The sequence below is a fragment of the Salvelinus namaycush genome, unplaced genomic scaffold, assembly GCF_016432855.1.
Source record: "Salvelinus namaycush isolate Seneca unplaced genomic scaffold, SaNama_1.0 Scaffold10, whole genome shotgun sequence".
Lineage (NCBI taxonomy): Eukaryota > Metazoa > Chordata > Actinopteri > Salmoniformes > Salmonidae > Salvelinus > Salvelinus namaycush.
The window spans coordinates 515,376-536,193 of record NW_024057675.1 but is presented as its reverse complement, the minus strand read 5'-3'; the positions used below and the strand labels follow the sequence as shown (position 1 = coordinate 536,193).

The following is a 20,818-nucleotide window of genomic DNA, read 5'->3' as shown; positions in this document are numbered from 1 at the left end:
CAATCTACACACAATATCCCATAATGACAAAGCAAAAATGTTTTTAGATTATTTTTTGCTTATTCATAAAATAAAATAAACTGAAATATTACATTTACATAAGTATTCAGACCCTTTACTCAGTACTTTGTTGAAGCACCTTTGGCAGCAATTACAACCACAAGTCTTCTTGGGTATAATACTACAAGCTTGTCACACCTGTATTTAGGGAGTTTCTCCCATTCTTCTCTGCAGATCTTCTTAATCTTAAACTATGCCAGGTTGGATGGGGAGTGTCACTGCACAGCTATATTCAGGTCTCTTCTGAGATGTTCAATCGGGTTTAAGTCCGGCCTCTGGCTGGACCACTCAAGGACATTCAGAGACTTGTTCCGAAGCCACTCCTGCGTTGTCTTTGCTGTGTGCTTAGGGTCGTTGTCCTGTTGGAAGGTGAATCTTCACCCCAGTCTGAGGTCCTGAGCACTCTGGAGCAGGTTTTCATCAAGGATCTTTCTGTACTTTGCTCTGTTCATCTTTACCTCAATCCTGACTAGTCTCCCACTCCCTGCTGCTGAAAAACATCCCCACAGCATGATACTGCCACCACCATGCTTCACCATAAGGATGGTGCCAGGTTTCCTCCAAATGTGATGCTTGGCATTCAGGCCAAAGAGTTCAATCTTGGTTTCATCAGACCAGAGAATCTTGTTTCTCGTGGTCTGAGTCTTTAGGTGCAGTTTGGCAAACTCCATGCAGGATTTAATGTGCCTTTTACTGAGGAGTGGCTTCCGTCTGGCCACTCTACCATAAAGGTCTGATTGGTGGAGTGTTGTAGAGATGGTTGTCCTTCTAGAAGTTTCTCCCATCTCCACAGAGGAACTATAGAGCTCTGTCAGAGTGACCATCAGGTTCTTGGTCACCTCCCTGACCAAGGCCCTTCTCCCCCGATTGCCGAATTTGGCCGGGCGGCCAGCTCTAGAAAGAGTCTTGGTGGTTCCATACTTCTTCCATTGAAGAATGATGGACACTGTGTTCTTGGGGACCTTCAATGATGCAGACATGTTTTGGTACCCTTCCCCAGATCTGTGCCTCAACACAATCCTGTGTCGGCGCTCTACGCACCATTCCTTCGACCTCGTGGCTTGGTTTTTGCTCTGACATGCATTGTCAACTGTGGGACCTTATATAGACAGGTGTGTGCCTTTCCAAATCATGTCCAATCAATTGAATTTACCACAGGTGGACTCCAATCTAGTTCTAGAAACATCTCAAGGATGATCAAAGGAAACAGGATGCACCTGAGCTCCATTTCGAGTCTCATAGCAAAGGGTCTGAATACTTATGTAAAAAAAGTAGTTGTTTTTTATTTTTAATAAAATTACTACAAATTCCAAAAACCTGTTTTTGCTTTGTCATTATGGGGTATTGTGTGTAGATTTCTGAAGAATGTTTTATATTTAATCAATTTTAGAATAAGGCTGTAACATAACAAAATGTCAAATGGTCTGAATACTTTCGAAGGTACTGTATTTTAATCATTTACATTTTGCAATATCCAAATCATGTATTCAATCAAATTCAATTTGCAACATCCCCAAAAATATATCCAATCAAATTTCTTTAGTAATATCCAAATCATATCAAATTCAAGAGGTTTCAAGGTTAGAATCAAGAAATGCACAATCTATCATTCTATTAATCTATTAATCTATTTAATCATTTACATTTTGAAATACCAATATCTAACTCTAGACTTGTATTTAATTAATCAATCAAAATACATAATCAAAAAACACATACAAAAATATATATTCTGATTTTAGATGTGATCATGTCTTGAGAAGAATAAACAAAATACAAAAGGTAGGCCTATTTTAGAGGAAGCTTTCATACATACAATATGATTTGATGTTGCATAAACCAAAACACAAATTATTAGTCAAAAAAATAAGTCAGAACCCACAGCTATTCTCTCATGTGATTTCAGGTCCTCTGACCGGGAAAATGTCTTTCCACAATGACATTATTGGAAAAGCTTCTCTCCAGTGTGTGTTCCTTCATGCCTTTTCATGTTTGCTAACTGGGTAAAACTCTTTCCACATTGGGAGCATTGGAAAGGCTTATCTCCTGTGTGTGTCCTCTCATGCTTTTTCAGTGTCCCTAACTCTGTAAAACTCTTTCCACACTGGGAGCATTGGAAAGGCTTCTCTCCTGTGTGTAATCTCTCATGCATTTTCAATGTCCCTGACCGGGCAAAAAAAATTCCACAGTGGGAGCATTGGAAAGGCTTCTCTCCTGTGTGCATTCTCTCATGCATTTTCAAGTTCCCTAACCGGGGAAAACTTTTTCCACACTGAGAGCATTGGGAAGGCCTTTCTACTAAGTGTGTTCTCTCATGTGCTTTCAGGTCCCCTAATGAGGAAAATGTATTTTCACACTGGGGGCATCGATATGGCTTCTCTCCAGTGTGTGTTCCTTCATGCCTTTTCATGTTCGCTAACTGGGTAAAACTCTTTTCACATTGGGAACATTGGAAAGGCTTCTCTCCTGTGTGCGTCCTCTCATGCTTTTTCAGTGTTCCTAACTCGGTAAAACTCTTTCCGCACAGGAAGCAGTGGAAAGGCTTCTCTCCTGTGTGTATTCTCTCATGCATTTTCAAGTTCCCTAACCGGGGAAAACTTTTTCCACACAGGGAGCATTGGAAAGGCTTATCTCCTGTGTGTGTCAGCTCATGTGATTTCAGGTCCCCTATCTGGGTAAATCTTTTTCCACAGTCTGAGCAGTGGTGGGGCTTCTCCCCTGTGTGCATTCTCTCGTGTGTTTGTAGATTCCTTAACTGGGTAAAACTCTTTCCACAATGGGAGCATTGAAAAGGCCTATCTACAGAGTGTGTTCTCTCATGTTTTTTCAGGTCCCCTGATGAGAAAAATCTCATTTCACACTGGGAGCATTGATATGGCTTCTCTCCAGTGTGTATTCTTTCATGCACTTTCAGGTTCCCTGCGTGTCTAAACCCTTTTCCACACTGGGAGCAGTGGAAAGGCTTCTCTCCTGTGTGTGTCATTTCATGTGTCTTCAAGTTCCCTAACTGAGTAAAACCTTTTCCACACTGGGAGCAGTGGAAAGGTTTATCTCCTGTGTGTGTGCGCTCATGTGATTTCAGATTCCCTAACCAGGTAAAACTCTTTCCACACTGAGAACATTGGAAAGTCTTCTCTCCTGTGTGTGTCAGTTCATGTGATTTCAGGTCCCCTATCTGGGTAAATCTCTTTCCACAGTCTGAGCAATGGTAGGGCTTCTCCCCTGTGTGCGTTCTCTCATGCTTTTGTAGATTCCCTAACTGGGTAAAACTCTTTCCACACTGAGAGCATTGGAAAGGCCTCTTTATAGAGTGTGTTCTCTCATGTTTTTTCAGGTCCCCTGACGAGGAAAATGTTATTTCACACTGTGAGCATTTATATGGCTTCTCTCCAGTGTGTCGTCTTTCATGCACTTTCAGGTTCCCTGCATGTCTAAACCCCTTTCCACACTGGGAGCAGTGGAAAGGTTTCTCTCCTGTGTGTGTCATCTCATGTGTTTTCAAGTTCCCTAACTGAGTAAAACTTTTTCCACACTGGGAGCAGTTGAAAGGCTTATCTCCTGTGTGTGTCCGCTCATGTGATTTCAGATTCCCTAACCAGGTAAAACACTTTCCACAGTCTGAGCAGCAGAAGGGCTTCTCCCCTGTGTGTGTTCTCTCATGCGTGTGTAGACTCCCTAACAGGGTAAAACTCTTTCCACACTGAGAACATTGGAAAGGCCTCTCTACTAAGTGTGTTCTCTCATGTTTTTTCAATTCCCCTGATGAGGAAAATGTATTTTCACACTGGGAGCATTGATATGGCTTCTCTCCCGTGTGTGTTCCTTCATGCCTTTTCATGTTCGCTAACTGGGTAAATCTCTTTCCACATTGGGAACACTGGAAAGGCTTCTCTCCTGTGTGTGTCCTCTCATGCTTTTTCAGTGTCCCTAACTCAGTAAAACTCTTTCCACACTGGGAGCAATTGAAAGGCTTATCTCCTGTGTGTGTGCGCTTATGTGATTTCAGACTCCCTAACCAGGTAAAACTCTTTCCACACTGGGAGCAGTGGTGTGGTTTTGCTGGTTTGGTCTTCTCTGGGTCTGAAGGACTCTTCCTGCTGTGAGAGTCTGGTCTTTTACCTGCTGAAGACAAACATAGTATTTGTTTAAACAGAGAGATCTAAATGAAACCTCTACATGATACAACTGTCTTTCTACAAGGTTTAATCTAGACTAGATCCCTCAATAAAATGCATAATCTTCAAGACCCTGGTGCTTGGTTACGGAGCAGCAGGGGGAACTGCCCCTCCCTTCCTTCAGGCTATGATGGATGGAAGAGATTAGCTGAACAACTTCTGTATCGTTTTTATTAAACAAAGATGTGCACAGGAAGACTGCAGAGAGACTGAAATGCCTCTTCTACAAGGCTGTAACACTGTGCCACCCTCCTGAGGGGAGGGCAGACCTAAACAGGAAGACTGCAGAGAGACTGAAATGCCTCTTCTACAAGGTTGTAACACTGTGGCACCCTCCTGAGGGGAGGGCAGACCTAAACAGGAAGACTGCAGAGAGACTGAAATGACTATTCTACAAGGTTGTAACACTGTGCCACCCTCCTGAGGGGAGGGCAGACCTAAACAGGAAGACTGCAGAGAGACTGAAATGACTCTTCTACAAGGTTGTAACACTGTGCCACCCTCCTGAGGGGAGGGCAGACCCAAACAGGAAGACTGCAGAGAGACTGAAATGCCTCTTCTACAAGGTGGTAACACTGTGCCACCCTCCTGAGGGCAGACCTAAAGACTCTGGCCTTAACACTTCCTTGTTTCATCCTTCCCTGGGTTAAAACATTAAATAAAGGCTGACTTGGGGGGGTTGAATAGACTTTATATTTGAATCACTTCAGGACACCCATGGGTTGATGTACCAATCACTAAGACCTGCTTTATGGTGACCTCCGACCTTATAGAGGGTACCTAGAGGTCAAAATCCAATAGGAAATTATCATCAGAATAGTGTTCTTTCAGAGGAGCTCCAAATGGAACCTATTGGTTGTGTGGAAAAAATGGCTTACTATAGCATTCCATCGAACTGGGGAGGGACGTGTACTGTAGGGTTTGTGGTGACAGCTATGACAACCGTTCTGAATAATGAGAGGGATCTGAAGGCTTTGTTTAAAGACTACAGACCTGGTGGAATGAGGAGAGATAAGAGATCTCTGGCCGGCATCACTCACACACCGGCCTCCAGGTTCTTTGGGGGTGTTTTGTTTCCTGGGTATGGAGTTGCATGCGTGCGTTAAATCAAATTTGAGACATCTCTAGACACAGAGAAAACTGGCAATGCTACTCGAAATGCCCTGGAAGAATTAAATGGGGGAAATGAAAGAATTGTGTAAGTCAGCGCTTCAAAACAGAGAGGTCCTTGACTATATTTTGGCAGGTCAAGGGGGCACATATGCAATCATTGGTGATGAATGTTGTACTTTTGTCCCAGATCACTCTTCTAATGTGACTGATCTTGCAGAATTCATTGCCACTGTTGCTAAAAATAATTCTCCAAAACAAGATTGAACGCTTGCAACTTGGTTTGAATCCCTGCTTGGAAATTAGGGATCCCAGATTGCCCAGTGGGCTGCAGTGTGTTTTTTGTTTCGTTTGTTTAATTGTGTTATTAACATGCTTTAAGGTGATTTGTGCCTCTCTGGCTGGTACGATTTCAGCAGCTGTCATGTTTTCTGCTCCTACAGAGAACAGTGAAACTATTGAGCTGCCAACTCTGGATTAGAGCCCCATTTCCCCCTGTAGATGCAGACGATGATTAATGGTTGAAGGTTGTTTTCTGTGGTTTTCTTTTGAGTTGAGGGTCAGGTCATCTAAACCCTTAAATCCATTTTACATTATGTTGGACACTGAGCTGATGAGCACCAACCTTGTGTAGAATTGTTAAACAACAGGGTTTTAGGTTGACGTCCCAGGGACAGTTAAGTGAAAAACACAGGTCAATCCAACCCGACTGTGGAAAGAGGAAACAATGGATAACATTGAGAAAGTTATTCACCTCTGAATCTACAGATCCCTTGTGTATGTATGTGTGTATTCTTTTTCATATACTCACTCACATTGGTTTTAACTTTCTGATTGTAGGTTTTTAGCTTTATTTAACTTGCCTAGTTAAAGAAATGTTAAATAAAAAATACAAAAAATTATTTATTATAATAACATTATAGAAACTCCTTTTGATAGAAGCTAAAATCTAAATGCTTACTTTAACATGTAATTATTGTTATCACACAAGTGATAAAAGGATGGAATGTAAACAGATGAAATTTACTTTGTGCATCTTATCTTTGGTGTCATAAACAATCCTTGGCTCCTGTCTGGGTCTGGTCAAGAGACGAGGGGGAGGGGCCCCTCCGGAGGAACATCCGTCAGAACGCCCAGAATATGTTCTTTAAGTTAAGATAGACGGAGCCAGTCACACGTGTGAACCGATCCAATGAATCATGTTTATGTAGGTTCAGATATCAGTATATAAGGCTCTACCCTCGACAACTACTGTGATTATTATTATTTGACCATGCTGGTCATTTATGAACATTTTGAACATCTTGGCCATGTTCTGTTATAATCTCCACCCGGCACAGCCAGAAGAGGACCCCTCATAGCCTGGTTCCTCTCTAGGTTTCTTCCTAGGTTTTGGCCTTTCTAGGGAGTTTTTCCTAGCCACCGTGCTTCTACACCTGCATTGCTTGCTGTTTGGGGTTTTAGGCTGGGTTTCTGTACAGCACTTTGAGATATCAGCTGATGTAAGAAGGGCTATATAAATAAATTTGATATCATTTGATATGTAAGGAAGGCCCTTTCACAGCTCACTTCAGACTGGTACTTACGCAGCAGGGACTGGGAAACTAGTCAGGATCGAGGGAAAGATAAACGGAGCAAAGTACAGAGAGATCCTTGATAAGGACCTCAGACTGTTCACCTTCCAACAGGACAACGACCCTAAGCACACAGCCAAGACAACGCAGGAGTGGCTTCGAGACAAGTCTCTGGATGTCCTTGAGTGGCCCAGCCAGAGGCCAGACTTGAAACCGATTGAACATCTCTGGAGAGACCTGAAAATAGCTGTGCAGCGATGCTCCTCATCTAACCTGACAGAGCTTAAGAGGATCTGCAGAGGTTGCGCAGACCGCTATAATCTGGCTCTCATGGAATGTCATGTTTACAGGCTGAACAGAGCTCTATAATAATAGATAATGTCATGTTTACAGGCTGTCCAGAGCTCTATAATAATAGATAATGTCATGTTTACAGGCTGACCAGAGCTCTATGTTTACAGGGTGTCCAGAGCTCTATAATAATAGATAATGTCATGTCTTTAGGCTGAGCAGAGCTCTATAATAATAGATAATGAGGACTACAGTATTTCAGTTAGGGCTGACCCCTATTAGTTGACTGGTCAATTGTTTGGTCATTAGGCTGTTGGTTGACCGAGATGGTTTTAGTCAAGCAGTAACACACATGTATATTTGCGTCCATCTCAATAAACTAATCCATTGCGAAGGCCTAGACTAAAAGCAAATGTATGCTTGATCCGAAAATGTGGTTGGTGGCTCCATATGGAGGGTGTGACGCAATTATGGAGCCTCCGGAGGCACGCAGAGGCCAAATCGAGCTCTGTACCGCATCGCCATGGCTCTGTATAGCTCTGCATTGACATGATTGGTTGACGGTAGGTGGGGGCGGTACCTCCTGTATAAACACAAACTCACTTCCTTCACAACAGCTCAGCACTGCGCCGCGAAGCAAGAAGTATGAATGCCCTGAGTTCCGCTGAGGCCGTATCACTGTAAATGCTGCACGGCCAATACAGACGTCGGATTGACCAAGCAGCCCAGATGCACAATGCACTTCTCTCTCCAGAACGCACTCTCTCCTGCCAATTTGTGCACATTGTTTCATAACTTCATTCTGTGAGTAGTTTGAGTTTTAGTGTCTATCATTTCCCCATTACAAGTACCACCAGTAGAAAATGTACTGTTAATTCCTATCATTTCTAATCTACAAAATGTGTTACTTTGGTTACGGTAATTTTTGAGAATGCATTCAATATTATTATTCCAGTCTTCCCGTTATCGTTGTCAGAGTGAATACATTGTTTGCAGAGTGCACAGCTTATGAAACACTTGTGAGAAACAAGTTTTGGTTTATTTAATTTAATTTATAAAGTTATGGCAATTTAGTCGTTGACTTTTGTTTGGAGCGTTCCTGTCAGTGTTGAGTAAGGACGCGCATGCATAAAAGTAGGCCTATAGGCTACCTGGTAGAGGTCGACTGATTATGATTTTTCAACGCCAATACCAATTATTTGAGGACCAAAAAAAGCCGATGACGATTATTTGTAGGCCCAAAAAAAGCCGATACCGATGAATCGGACGATTTATATACACTGCTCAAAAAAATAAAGGGAACACTTAAACAACACAATGTAACTCCAAGTCAATCACACTTCTGTGAAATCAAACTGTCCACTTAGGAAGCAACACTGATTGACAATAAATTTCACATGCTGTTGTGCAAATGGAATAGACAAAAGGTGGAAATTATAGGCAATTAGCAAGACACCCCCAAAAAAGGAGTGATTCTGCAGGTGGTGACCACAGACAACTTCTCAGTTCCTATGCTTCCTGGCTGATGTTTTGGTCACTTTTGAATGCTGGCGGTGCTCTCACTCTAGTGGTAGCATGAGACGGAGTCTACAACCCACACAAGTGGCTCAGGTAGTGCAGTTCATCCAGGATGGCACATCAATGCGAGCTGTGGCAAAAAGGTTTGCTGTGTCTGTCAGCGTAGTGTCCAGAGCATGGAAGCGCTACCAGGAGACAGGCCAGTACATCAGGAGACGTGGAGGAGGCCGTAGGAGGGCAACAACCCAGCAGCAGGACCGCTACCTCCGCCTTTGTGCAAGGAGGTGCACTGCCAGAGCCCTGCAAAATGACCTCCAGCAGGCCACAAATGTGCATGTGTCTGCTCAAACGGTCAGAAACAGACTCCATGAGGGTGGTATGAGGGCCCGACGTCCACAGGTGGGGGTTGTGCGTACAGCCCAGCACCGTGCAGGACGTTTGGCATTTGCCAGAGAACACCAAGATTGGCAAATTCGCCACTGGCGCCCTGTGCTCTTCACAGATGAAAGCAGGTTCACACTGAGCACATGTGACAGAGTTTGGAGATGCCGTGGAGAACGTTCTGCTGCCTGCAACATCCTCCAGCATGACCGGTTTGGCGGTGGGTCAGTCATGGTGTGGGGTGGCATTTCTTTGTGGGGCCGCACAGCCCTCCATGTGCTCGCCAGAGGTAGCCTGACTGCCATTAGGTACCGAGATGAGATCCTCAGACCCCTTGTGAGACCATATGCTGAAACATGCACATTTGTGGCCTGCTGGAGGTCATTTTGCAGGGCTCTGGCAGTGCACCTCCTTGCACAAAGGCGGAGGTAGCGGTCCTGCTGCTGGGTTGTTGGCCTCCTCCACGTCTCCTGATGTACTGGCCTGTCTCCTGGTAGCGCCTCCATGCTCTGGACACTACGCTGACAGACACAGCAAACCTTTTTGCCACAGCTCGCATTGATGTGGCATCCTGGATGAACTGCACTACCTGAGCCACTTGTGTGGGTTGTAGACTCCGTCTCATGCTACCACTAGAGTGAGAGCACCGCCAGCATTCAAAAGTGACCAAAACATCAGCCAGGAAGCATAGGAACTGAGAAGTGGTCTGTGGTCACCACCTGCAGAATCACTTCTTTTTTGGGGGTGTCTTGCTAATTGCCTATAATTTCCACCTTTTGTCTATTCCATTTGCACAACAGCATGTGAAATTTATTGTCAATCAGTGTTGCTTCCTAAGTGGACAGTTTGATTTCATAGAAGTGTGATTGACTTGGAGTTACATTGTGTTGTTTAAGTGTTCCCTTTATTTTTTTGAGCAGTGTATATATATATATATATATATATATATATATATATATATATATATATATATATATATATATATATATATTTGTAATAATGACAATTACAACAATACTGAGTGAAAACTTTTATTTTAACTTAATATAATACATAAATAAAATCTATTTAGTCTCAAATAAATAATGAAACATTTTCAATTTGGTTTAAATAATGCAAAAACTGTGTTGGAGAAGAAAGTAAAAGTGCAATATGTGCCATGTAAAAAAGCTAACGTTTAAGTTCCTTGCTCAGAACATATGAAAGCTGGTGGTTCAGTATTCCCAGTTCTTCAATATTCCCAGTTAAGAAGTTTGAGGTTGTAGTTATTATAGGAATTATGACGCGTCGACTATTTCTCTCTATACCATTTGTATTTCATATACCTTTGACTATTGGATGTTCTTATAGGCACTTTAGTATTGCCAGCCTAATCTCGAGAGTCGATAGGCTCGAAGTCATAAACAGCGCTGTGCATACCAGCATTGCTAAGAGCTGCTGGCAAAACGCAGTAATGTGCTGTTTGAATGAATGCTTACGAGCGTGCTGCTGCCAACCACCACTCAGTTAGACTGCTGTATCACATATCAAATCATAGACTTAATTATAATAAACACAGAAATACGAGCCTTTGGTCATTAATATGGTCAAATCAGGAAACTATCATTTCGAAAACTAAATGTTTATTATTTCAGTGAAATACGGAACCGTTCCGTATTTTATCGCACGTGTGGCAACCCTACGTCTAAATATTGCTGTCACATTGCACAACCTTCAATATTATGTCATAATTATATAAAATTCTGGCAAATTAATTACGGTCTTCACACAGTTCGCAACGAGCCAAACTGTTGCATATACCCTGACTCTGCATTGAACGCAAGAGAAGTGACACAATTTCCCTGGTTTATATTGCCTGCTAACATGAATTTATTTTAACTAACTATGCAGGTTTTTAAAAAATATATACTTCTGTGTATACATTTTAAGAAAGGCATTGATGTTTATGGTTAGGTACATTTGTGAAACGATTGTGCTTTTTTTCGCGAATGCGCTTTTGTGAACTCAACACCCGTTTGGCGTTGAAGTAGGCTGTGATTCGATGATAAATTAACAGGCACCGCATTGATTATATGCAACGCAGGACAAGCTAGTTAACCTAGTAATATCATCAACCATGTGTAGTTAACTAGTGATTATGTGAAGATTGATTGTTATTTATAAGTTTAATGCTAGCTAGCAACTTACCTTGGCTCCTTGCAGCCATAAGGTCCTTTTGACGCTGCACTCGCGTAACAGGTGTTCGGCCTGCCACGCAGTTTCCTCGTGGATTGCAATGTAAACGGCCATAATCGGCATCCAAAAAGTCTGATTACCGATTGTTATGAAAACTTGAAAATCGGCCATGCCGATTAATCAGTCGACCTCTAATACCTGGCGATTAATCAGTCGACCTCTAATACCTGGCTTGCGCGAAAATGTAGGCATATAAATGTGCCCATTTGGGGATGTGATAATATTTGTGATTGTCTTAACTCACTACCACTAATAACCTGTGGAGCTTCTCAAAGTAATGTTTTCTTCACCTCAAAAACAAGCAAACAAAGTCTGTTTTTACATCCATTGAGAATTACAATAGTTCCTCACTGTATTTGAAAAATCTTTCCAGCTCTTTCTCTTTCGATAACCACATAGAGTGAAAGGGAAAAATGTCATGCTCTGATCCAGCGGAAACGTCATAAAATAGACCTACCTGATTACTTCGTATCAGTTGTTTGACTTGGACTGAAATAGGTTCCTGGTACTCATTTTGGGTGCTGGTACTGTTTATATTTAGGTGCAGGAGCTCCACAATACTTTAGAGCTAATATTCTATGAGAGGAACAGGAGATCAAGCAGTAGAACATTTGAGGTGCCGGTACTCAGCTCCGATGAGCTCCTGCCCAAGTCAAGCACTGCTTCTTATCCCTTATGCAAATAGGTTACAGTTTACAGACATAGCTTACAGCTGTGTCTGTCCTGAGCTCACTGGCACTGAAAACTCTGAGGGGCTCAGAATCAGAATCTCAGAATATTTTATACAATGTTGCAAGCTTCCAGACAGACCCAAGTGAATAGCTTAAACAATGTTTCAAGTTCATTGCAGACAGGCCATGTGTAGCCAACGTGATTTATAGGATATATATATTTTTTTTTAATCAGGATTTGTTCTACCTGCAGGCTGCAATGTTTCTATTTGTTGGCTATTTTAGTTACTTTTAGGTTGATTATTTTCATTTATATTTAGATAGGATTTTGATTAACCACATAACAATGATTTAGAGACATGAACACGTTATTATAAATTAAATGAAACTGTTCCACGAAACTGTGCATATGAAAAACCATAATTGGCACGCAGATCGGTAGAAATGGTAAGATAAATTGGCATTTCTCATTCCATGAGAAAGTTTGCCAACTCCTCGTGTATTACCGGCAACTTTAGGAGAGTAATGGGAGAATCTGTGAAAGCCAGCAGAAAGAGGGAGGAGAAAAGTTGGGTCAGGTTATCTAGATCTCAGGCGGCTTCTTGAGGCATTTGTCTTAAAGCATCAGACCGTAAGTTTAAAGCATCAGACCGTAAGCTTAAAGCATCAGACAAGCTCACATACATAGGGTGTGTCTATATATGGGTAAAAAACACATTTACAAATTTCGACCAATCAATTGGACTTTCAGGCGACCAAGATTTTTTTTTTGTTGGTCGGAGACGGTCCTAATTCCAGTCAATGTCATTGGATGCATTTGATCCATTGTTAATGAACGTTTTGGTGGTGGCCCTACTCTGGACGTTACACACATCTTACAGTGTAGTTTAACAATTCCTACAGTACTGAACAACATATTTAAGTGTAGAACTTCAGTAGAATGCCCCATTTAAAACCACACATTAGTTCAACAACTGCAGAGTTTGTGTCACTGATAGATAGTACTCACGGGTGTTAATCAGATCTCCAACCTCCTCCTCTTCCTCCTCCAATGTGACAGTAATCTCCCCCTCCTTCACCTCAAAAACGTCTTCCTCTTCTTTCACTGTGATAGTCATCTCCCCCTCTTTCACCTCAAAAACGTCTTCCTCTTCTTTCACTGTGATAGTCATCTCCCCCTCCTTCACCTCAAAAACGTCTTCCTCTTCTTTCACCGTGATAGTCATCTCCTCCTCTTCCTCTTTCACGCCCAACACAGCATCGTCATTTTTATCTTCCTCCTCTTCTTTCACAGTAACATCCTCCTCCTCTTTCACTGTAACAGCCTCAACCTCTACAGCCTCATCTTCCTCCTCTTTCTCTGTCCAGCAGACCTCTTCTTCTTCAAAAGGGGGGGAGTAGCTTAGTGAGCTCATGGTCAGGGTTGTTAGCGAGGTAACGTTAGCTAAATATCATTAGCGACTAGGCTACTGCTAACTTAACCAGACAGCTAGTTGACTAACAAAAATGTAAATATGAAAATTAAGGGGTAACTAGTGGATACGACATACATGTATTTTTAACTCCCCGAAACGGTCTAAAAAAAACGTCAATGTTACGGTTGTATGTTGGCTAGCACGCTACCTAACAGTTAGCTGGTTGAATCAGTAACCGTGTTGTTCTCGTTGAAGAAGCGTCCCGTCCTCTAGAATATACGTCACACTAGCAACGGCGCATGAAATACGCATATCGCTATCTGTTGATTGGAGTTGGTAAAGCAGTAGCGGAAAATGTTTATTTTTCATTTAATTCATTAAATAATAATATTACGTAAAGAAGTACAAAGGAAACCACGTGTTGATTGATTAGTTCCACTTTTTTTTTTATGAGTGAGAAGTTAGAACATCTACTACACAATGTATTATTCATTTTTACTCAGATAAACATATGTTACATGATCCTTTTTACAATCTGACATGGTGGAATAATACTGATGGAACATTCATGAGGTAGTGACTGTTTTTAATGTCAACCGTTTTGATGACTAGTACTGTAGTGGCTAAAGGTTCCTAGATAAAAAATAAAATAAATAAAAGCCAAAGAAATTCGAATCTAATTTTATTGGTCACATACACATGTTTAGCAGATGTTATTGCGAGTGTAGCGAAAATGCTTGTGCTTCTAGTTCCGACAGTGCAACAAGTAATATTCCACAACAACTACCCAATACACCCAAATCTAAGTAAAGGAATGGAATAAGAATATATAAACTTATTTTACCTTTATTTAACTAGGCAAGTCAGTTAAGAACAAATTCTTATTTTCAATGACGGCCAAGGAACAGTGGGTTAACTGCCTTGTGCAGAGGCAGAATGACAAATGTTTACCTTGTCAGCTCGGGGATTCGATCTTGCAACCTTTCGGTTACTAGTCCAACGCTCTAACCACTAGGCTACCTGCAAATAAATATATTGATGAGCAATGACAGAGCGGCATAGGCAAGATGCAATAGATGGTATAAAATACAGTATATACTGTGTTGATATGTGTTAATAAAATTTAGACTACGTTACCCAGCAGGCTACGCGTGCGGGGGAATGGTTAAAGAATGCCTTGCATGGCTAAACATGGAGTTTTCTAGCTGAAGTATATGTTCATTAAAAGTAGTTAAACCTACGCCCCGGTTTGTCATTATATAAGGAACAAGCATAACATGGTGTCAGAAGTGGGAGTCGCTATGACGAGACAGAGAAAATAAAGAAATATCCGCGACGAAAATTGAACATTCTACCACAAGTCAAGTGACGTGAGTAGTTGAAGACGCTAGCTTGCAAGAACCAGGACAACGAGCCGCAGCAGCGAGAGCGAGGCTGCATTATAATCTGTTGACGAGCAACATACTGAAGTAAGAGAAATTGACACTGTTCCTGTTCTCCGTCATGGATAGGCTTAGTCCTCCTACTCCTATGCAGTTAACAGCCAATCTAGCTGACACTTGGAAACGTTTCAAGCAGAGATTCAATATCTACCTAGCAGCCAGTGGTGCAGGGGGAGATGATGACAAATTGAAAGCTTCCATTTTTCTGCATGTTATTGGAGAGGATGCATTAGGCATTTACAATAGCTTTCAGCAAGACGAGGCAAACTTGACATTGACTGTGCTAATGGCTAAATTTGAGGAGTACCTTGTACCAAGCCAGAACGTCACGTTTGAGAGATACACGTTTTTCTTTCATGATCAGAAACAGGGAGTCAGTTTTGACCAGTATTTGGCTGAGCTGATCACACTGAGCAAAACGTGTGAATTTGAAAATCTGAAAAAATCACTAGTGAAAGACAGGATAGTCTGTGGCATACTTGATAATGGACTCAAGGAGAGATTGCTGCGTGAGCAAGATTTAACTTTGGATAAAGCAGTGAATATGTGTGAAGCAGCTGAAACCACCAGAGCACAAGCTAAAGAGCTGTGCAGGGATGAGACGTCAGTGTATGCAATAAAAAGAGAGGAGCAATACACACAACGCCTTACAAAACAAAAACAAGCAAAAGAGAAAAATCAAAACACTACATGTGGAAAATGTGGATTTATCCACAAGCCAAAAAAATGCCCTGCATATGGCAATTCATGTAACAACTGTGGGAAAAATAATAATTTCTCAAAATGCTGCAAAGCTGAGGCTACAAAGAAAAAGGTTCACACAGTCGAGGAGATGGAAGAATTCTTTGTTGATTCTGTGAAAATATGCAATGCAGTAAATGCTGAATGGATTGTGCCATTGACTGTGAAACTATAATACCATTCAAGCTTGATTCTGGAGCACAGGTAAACCTGTTATCGCTGGATGACTACAAAACACTGAAGGGGAAGAGCAAAATACACCCGGTGAAAATAAAGGTTACTGGTTATACTGGGGAGAACGTACCAATCAAAGGTAGCTGCATAGTAACTTTACAGCATAAAGGAAAACAGTTCAGAGCACAGCTGCTGATTGTGGAAAAGAGTGTACAGCCTATTCTATGAATCAATGTATGTGAAAAGCTCAATTTGTTGAAAAGAGTGTATGTAGTGACATCACAGACTGAAAATGAACACGAATCAATACTGGCTGAGTATGAGGACGATTTTGAGGGTCTTAGATGTTTACCAGGAGAACACAATATATGTACTGATGACAAAATTACTCCAGTTGTGCATGCATGCAGAAAAGTTCCATTTGCACTGAGGAAAAAGCTCAAAGAGGAACTCGGACGCATGGAAAAGATGGAAGTCATCACAAAAATGGATGAACCTACAGACTGGGTAAGCTCACTGGTTATTTTGGTGAAAAAGAACGGCGATCTCAACAAAGCAATCAAGAGAGAGCATTTCAAGTTGCCAACCAGAGAAGAGATAATGTCTCAGTTTGCTGGAGCAAAGTGGTTCAGGAAGCTTGATGCCTCATCAGGATTCTGGTAAATTATGCTAGATGATGCAAGCTCAAGGCTATGCACATTCAACACACCTGAGGGCAGGTACAGATTTCTTCGTCTACCATATGGGATTCTCTCAGCGCCAGAGGTCTACCACAAGACAATCCACATGATCTTCGAGCACATTCCAGGAGTGGAGACTATGATGGATGACATCATCGTCTGGGGGTCCACAAAAGAAGAACACGATGCGAGAGTGAGACAAGTGCTGGACCTAACACGGAAAGTCAACCTAAAACTAAACAAGGACAAACGCAAGTTTGGTGTGAAAACACTTACCTTCGTGGGAGATGTACGTTCAGAGAACGGAGTCAAACCAGACCAGATGAAAACATCAGCCATCAACAACATGGAGCGCCCGAGGAACAAGGACGACGTGAGACGCTTCATGGGCATGATCACCTACTTTGCAAAGTTCATACCTCAACTGTCATCACAGTCCGCTCCACTCAGATGTCTTCTGGAACAGAAAAACGAATGGGAATGGTCCCATGAACAGGAAAACTGCTCTAAAAACCTAAAGACAATCACAGAAGAGCCAGTGCTCAGGTTCTGTGATCCAGAGAAAAGCACAAGGATTTCTGCAGACGCGTCACAGTTTGGCCTGGGAGCAGTTTTTCTGCAACAGCATGACGACACATGGCAACCCGTCGCTTATGCGTCCAGAGCCTTGACAGGCGCAGAGACAAGGTATGCACAAATAGAGAAAGAACTACTGGCAAGCACATACGCTTGCGAAAGGTTTCACCAATACGTCTACGGACGAGACTTCGAAGTAGAAACCGACCACAAACCATTGGTGTCAATCATGTCTAAGCCACTGAATGATTGTCCAATGAGAATCCAGAGAATGTTGATCAGACTGCAAAAGTATGACGTGAAGATGATCTATACCCCGGGAAAGTTCATGTTCGCCGCCGACACTCTTTCTCGAGCAGTCGACAAGAAGGAGAGCTTCGACACACAGAAAAACACTGAGATTCAGGCCTACGTCAACATGATCGTAGCATCACTTCCTGTGTCTTCTGAGAGAATGGAGCAGATCAAAAGAGAGACCGCAGCTGACCAAACAATGACAGAGTTGAGAGAAACAACACTGATAGGATGGCCTGCACAGAAAAACAACTGTCCAAGGAGAATACAGGAATTACTGGATGGGCAGAGCAGAGCTCACCGTTGTGGATGACATCGTGTTCAAAGGCAACAAGATTGTCATTCCCATGACACTCCAAAAACACACAAGGGCCACTTTGGTGAGGAAAAATGCAAATGACGAGCACGAGAAGTAATGTACTGGCCAAGAATGAACCAGGAATTCAGCCAGACCACTGCTTCATGTGAACTGTGTTTGACCTACAGGCCAAAGCAGCAAGCAGAGCCGCTAATGCCTCATCCAGTACCCAACAGACCCTACTATAAAATTGTCAAAGGTCTGATGAAAAAGGCACACGATGGAAAGGAGGATTTCCTAAAAAATCTGATGATCTACCGCAGCGCACCGCTGCAGAACGGACTTTCACCTGCACAAATGTTGATGGGACGTCGCATCAGAACCAACCTACCCATCCATGAGGACTTGCTAACACCCAGAGGTGCTCACAAAGTCATAACTCGCGAAGGAAAAACAGAAAGGCAAACAAAAACAGCAACATGACAAAAGTGCAAGACACTTACCTGAACTGAAACCTGGAGAGCATGTACGACTCCGAGACGACAGGAACCTGGATGCAGCAAGGACGCGTGCAGAGAGAAGTTGCACCGCGATCTTATAAGATCCAAATGGAGCATGGATCACAACCGAGACGAAACAGAGTGGATCTAAGGCTTCAGCCATTCACTCAAGGGACTGAGGATCATCAGGAGGATACTGCTGAAGCGTCAAATGCCTTTAGAAATGGACAATTCAGTCAGAACACCCTGACTGACAATACATGCTGTCCAACTGTTTCAGGAAGCACTTCAGCAGAACGACCAAAAAGCACTGTCAGAGCCCCTGAAAGGCTTATTGAGAACTGCTAAAAAATCATTTAAAAAAGGACTGAATGTTTTGTTTATGTGAAAAGAAATAGAGCCACAATAGAGTATTGTTGGACAGACTATATTTAGTTGAAAAAATATATTATTTTTAAGGAAAAAACATTTTGGGAAAGAAATGTGTGTTATTGAAAATTGCATGTTATGCAGGTTGAGTAAACACATGTGATGTGACATGTGTAGTTACATAGAAAAGTAGTTTTCTTTTAAAGGAAAGAAGATGTTGTTATGTGTTAATAACATGTAGACTACGTTACCCAGCAGGCTATGCGGGCAGGGAGATGGTTAAAGAATGCCTAGCATGGCTAAACATGGAGTTTTCTAGCTGAAGCATATGTTAATTAAAAGTAGTTGTCATTATATAAGGAACAAACATAACATATACATATGAGGTGAGTAATGCAAGATATATGTCAACATTATTAAAGTGGCAATATTTAAGGTGACATTTACAAATAAAGGTGCCAAATACAGGTTTAGTTCCAATGCTTTTCCATTGATGAAATAAGAGGTTACTGTTGCAGTCAAATTATATTTATTACTTACAGAATGAACCCAACAAGCACATTCGGTTCCTTGGAAGTTGTGGGACATGTGTTTTTGGTTTCCCATAGGGAACGAAGCAATACATTTCCTGACCGGTCAGACAGAGAGACGCTTACCTAGCTGGCTATCCAACACTGGAACTATTCCATGTCAAGGTAAGCTTTTGGTTTCCCATAGGGAACGAAGCAATACATTTCCTGACCGGCCAGACAGTGATGCTTACCTAGCTGGCTATCCAACACTGGAACTATTCCAAGTCAAGGTAAGCTTTTGGTTTTATACATTTATTGCAGCTGGTGTAACTGCTAAACTGCTTGCTAACTGTACTGCATGATTGTAGTGGATTTACTAACACGTTAGTTCTAATAGCTATGTTGACTTGACGTTAGCTGATATGGTGACAACGATGTAGACTGTGTGTAGCGGTTAGCTGCTATCCCAGCGGGCACACAAAGTCATTTTGACATCTTATTCTGGGTATATTCTGGTCACGACATCATCTTGTTTTATAAGTCTTTATTTTGATCAAAAAAATGTGTATTTTGCTTAACATCTTCCAAAATGACTCAAACCAGATGTAAGCTCTCGTGGCATTCGTTATTTAAAACAAATCTTAAAATATATAATTTTCTTTGGCACATGCACAGATAGGACTCTACCTGTGTAGAGCACATGCCCCTTTACCCTTCCTGTCTCTAAAGTGCCCTTTTGGGTGGCGGCATAATTTCACCTACAAATTGTTTTCTGTATAATTTTTTTTTTGTCCTTGTTCTGAATCCATTGCTTGCAAGTCTTCATTAAATTCTCATCTATGCTTCAGAACCGAAAGGTTGCTCCACGCGTCTTGATTTATCAGTCAATATCCGAATCGTTAGCACTGGGACGCAAAGGCTAGCGCCATTATCCAGATTAGTGACCAGAAAGAACTTGTTTCATTTCTTTGAGCTTTTTTGTCTGACAAAAACAGAGTAGGCCTACGTTCATCATCCAATATAGCACAGAGTTCAGGACTAAATACAGTTTTTACTACTGACTCATGATTGCTAGGACAAGAGGCTACCTGAGAAGTGTATGGATCATTGTCATATTTCAGATAGCCAGTAGCCACCCGAACTAGGTCTATGTGTCTAAAGATAAACAGCTGTAACATCGCACTGACTTCAATAGTATGGGGATGAAGATGTAACATATGCTGGTGAATTTATTAAGACATTTGTGAGGAAGAAAAAGGGCTTCGCCGGCTGACAACGAGCGCTCTGCAGGCAGGCTGTCCTCCAACGTGATGGCGGCGGTGCAGACAGAATATCCTTCCAACTGATCCTGCAACCTCTGCTACAAGTAGGTCATTTGATTCTGCTCTGGACTCCAGAGATGTGACACGATATATACCTAGTTGATTCTGCTCTGGACTCCAGAGATGTGACATGATATATCCCTAGTTGATTCTGCTCTGGACTCCAGAGATGTGACATGATATATCCCTAGTTGATTCTGCTCTGGACTCCAGAGATGTGACATGATATTTCCCTAGTTGATTCTGCTCTGGACTCCAGAGATGTGACATGATATATCCCTAGTTGATTCTGCTCTGGACTCCAGAGATGTGACATGATATATCCCTAGTTGATTCTGCTCTGGACTCCAGAGATGTGATAAGATATATCCCTAGTTGATTCTGCTCTGGACTCCAGAGATGTGACATGATATATCCCTAGTTGATTCTGCTCTGGACTCCAGAGATGTGACATGATATATCCCTAGTTGATTCTGCTCT

General features: G+C 42.0%; 1 protein-coding gene across 1 annotated transcript; it reads right to left on the bottom strand.

Moving 5' to 3' along the window:
- Positions 1–1,511: 1,511 nt before the first annotated feature.
- On the bottom strand, positions 1,512–14,935 carry LOC120035240 (oocyte zinc finger protein XlCOF6-like). The gene is made up of 2 exons (XM_038982029.1): positions 14,896–14,935; positions 1,512–4,179 (listed from the first exon to the last, which is right to left on the bottom strand). Exons 1-2 carry the CDS (start codon positions 14,933–14,935, stop codon positions 2,003–2,005), a joined length of 2,217 nt encoding a protein of 738 aa, XP_038837957.1. The 3' UTR covers positions 1,512–2,002.
- Between the last annotated feature and the right edge of the window lie 5,883 nt (positions 14,936–20,818).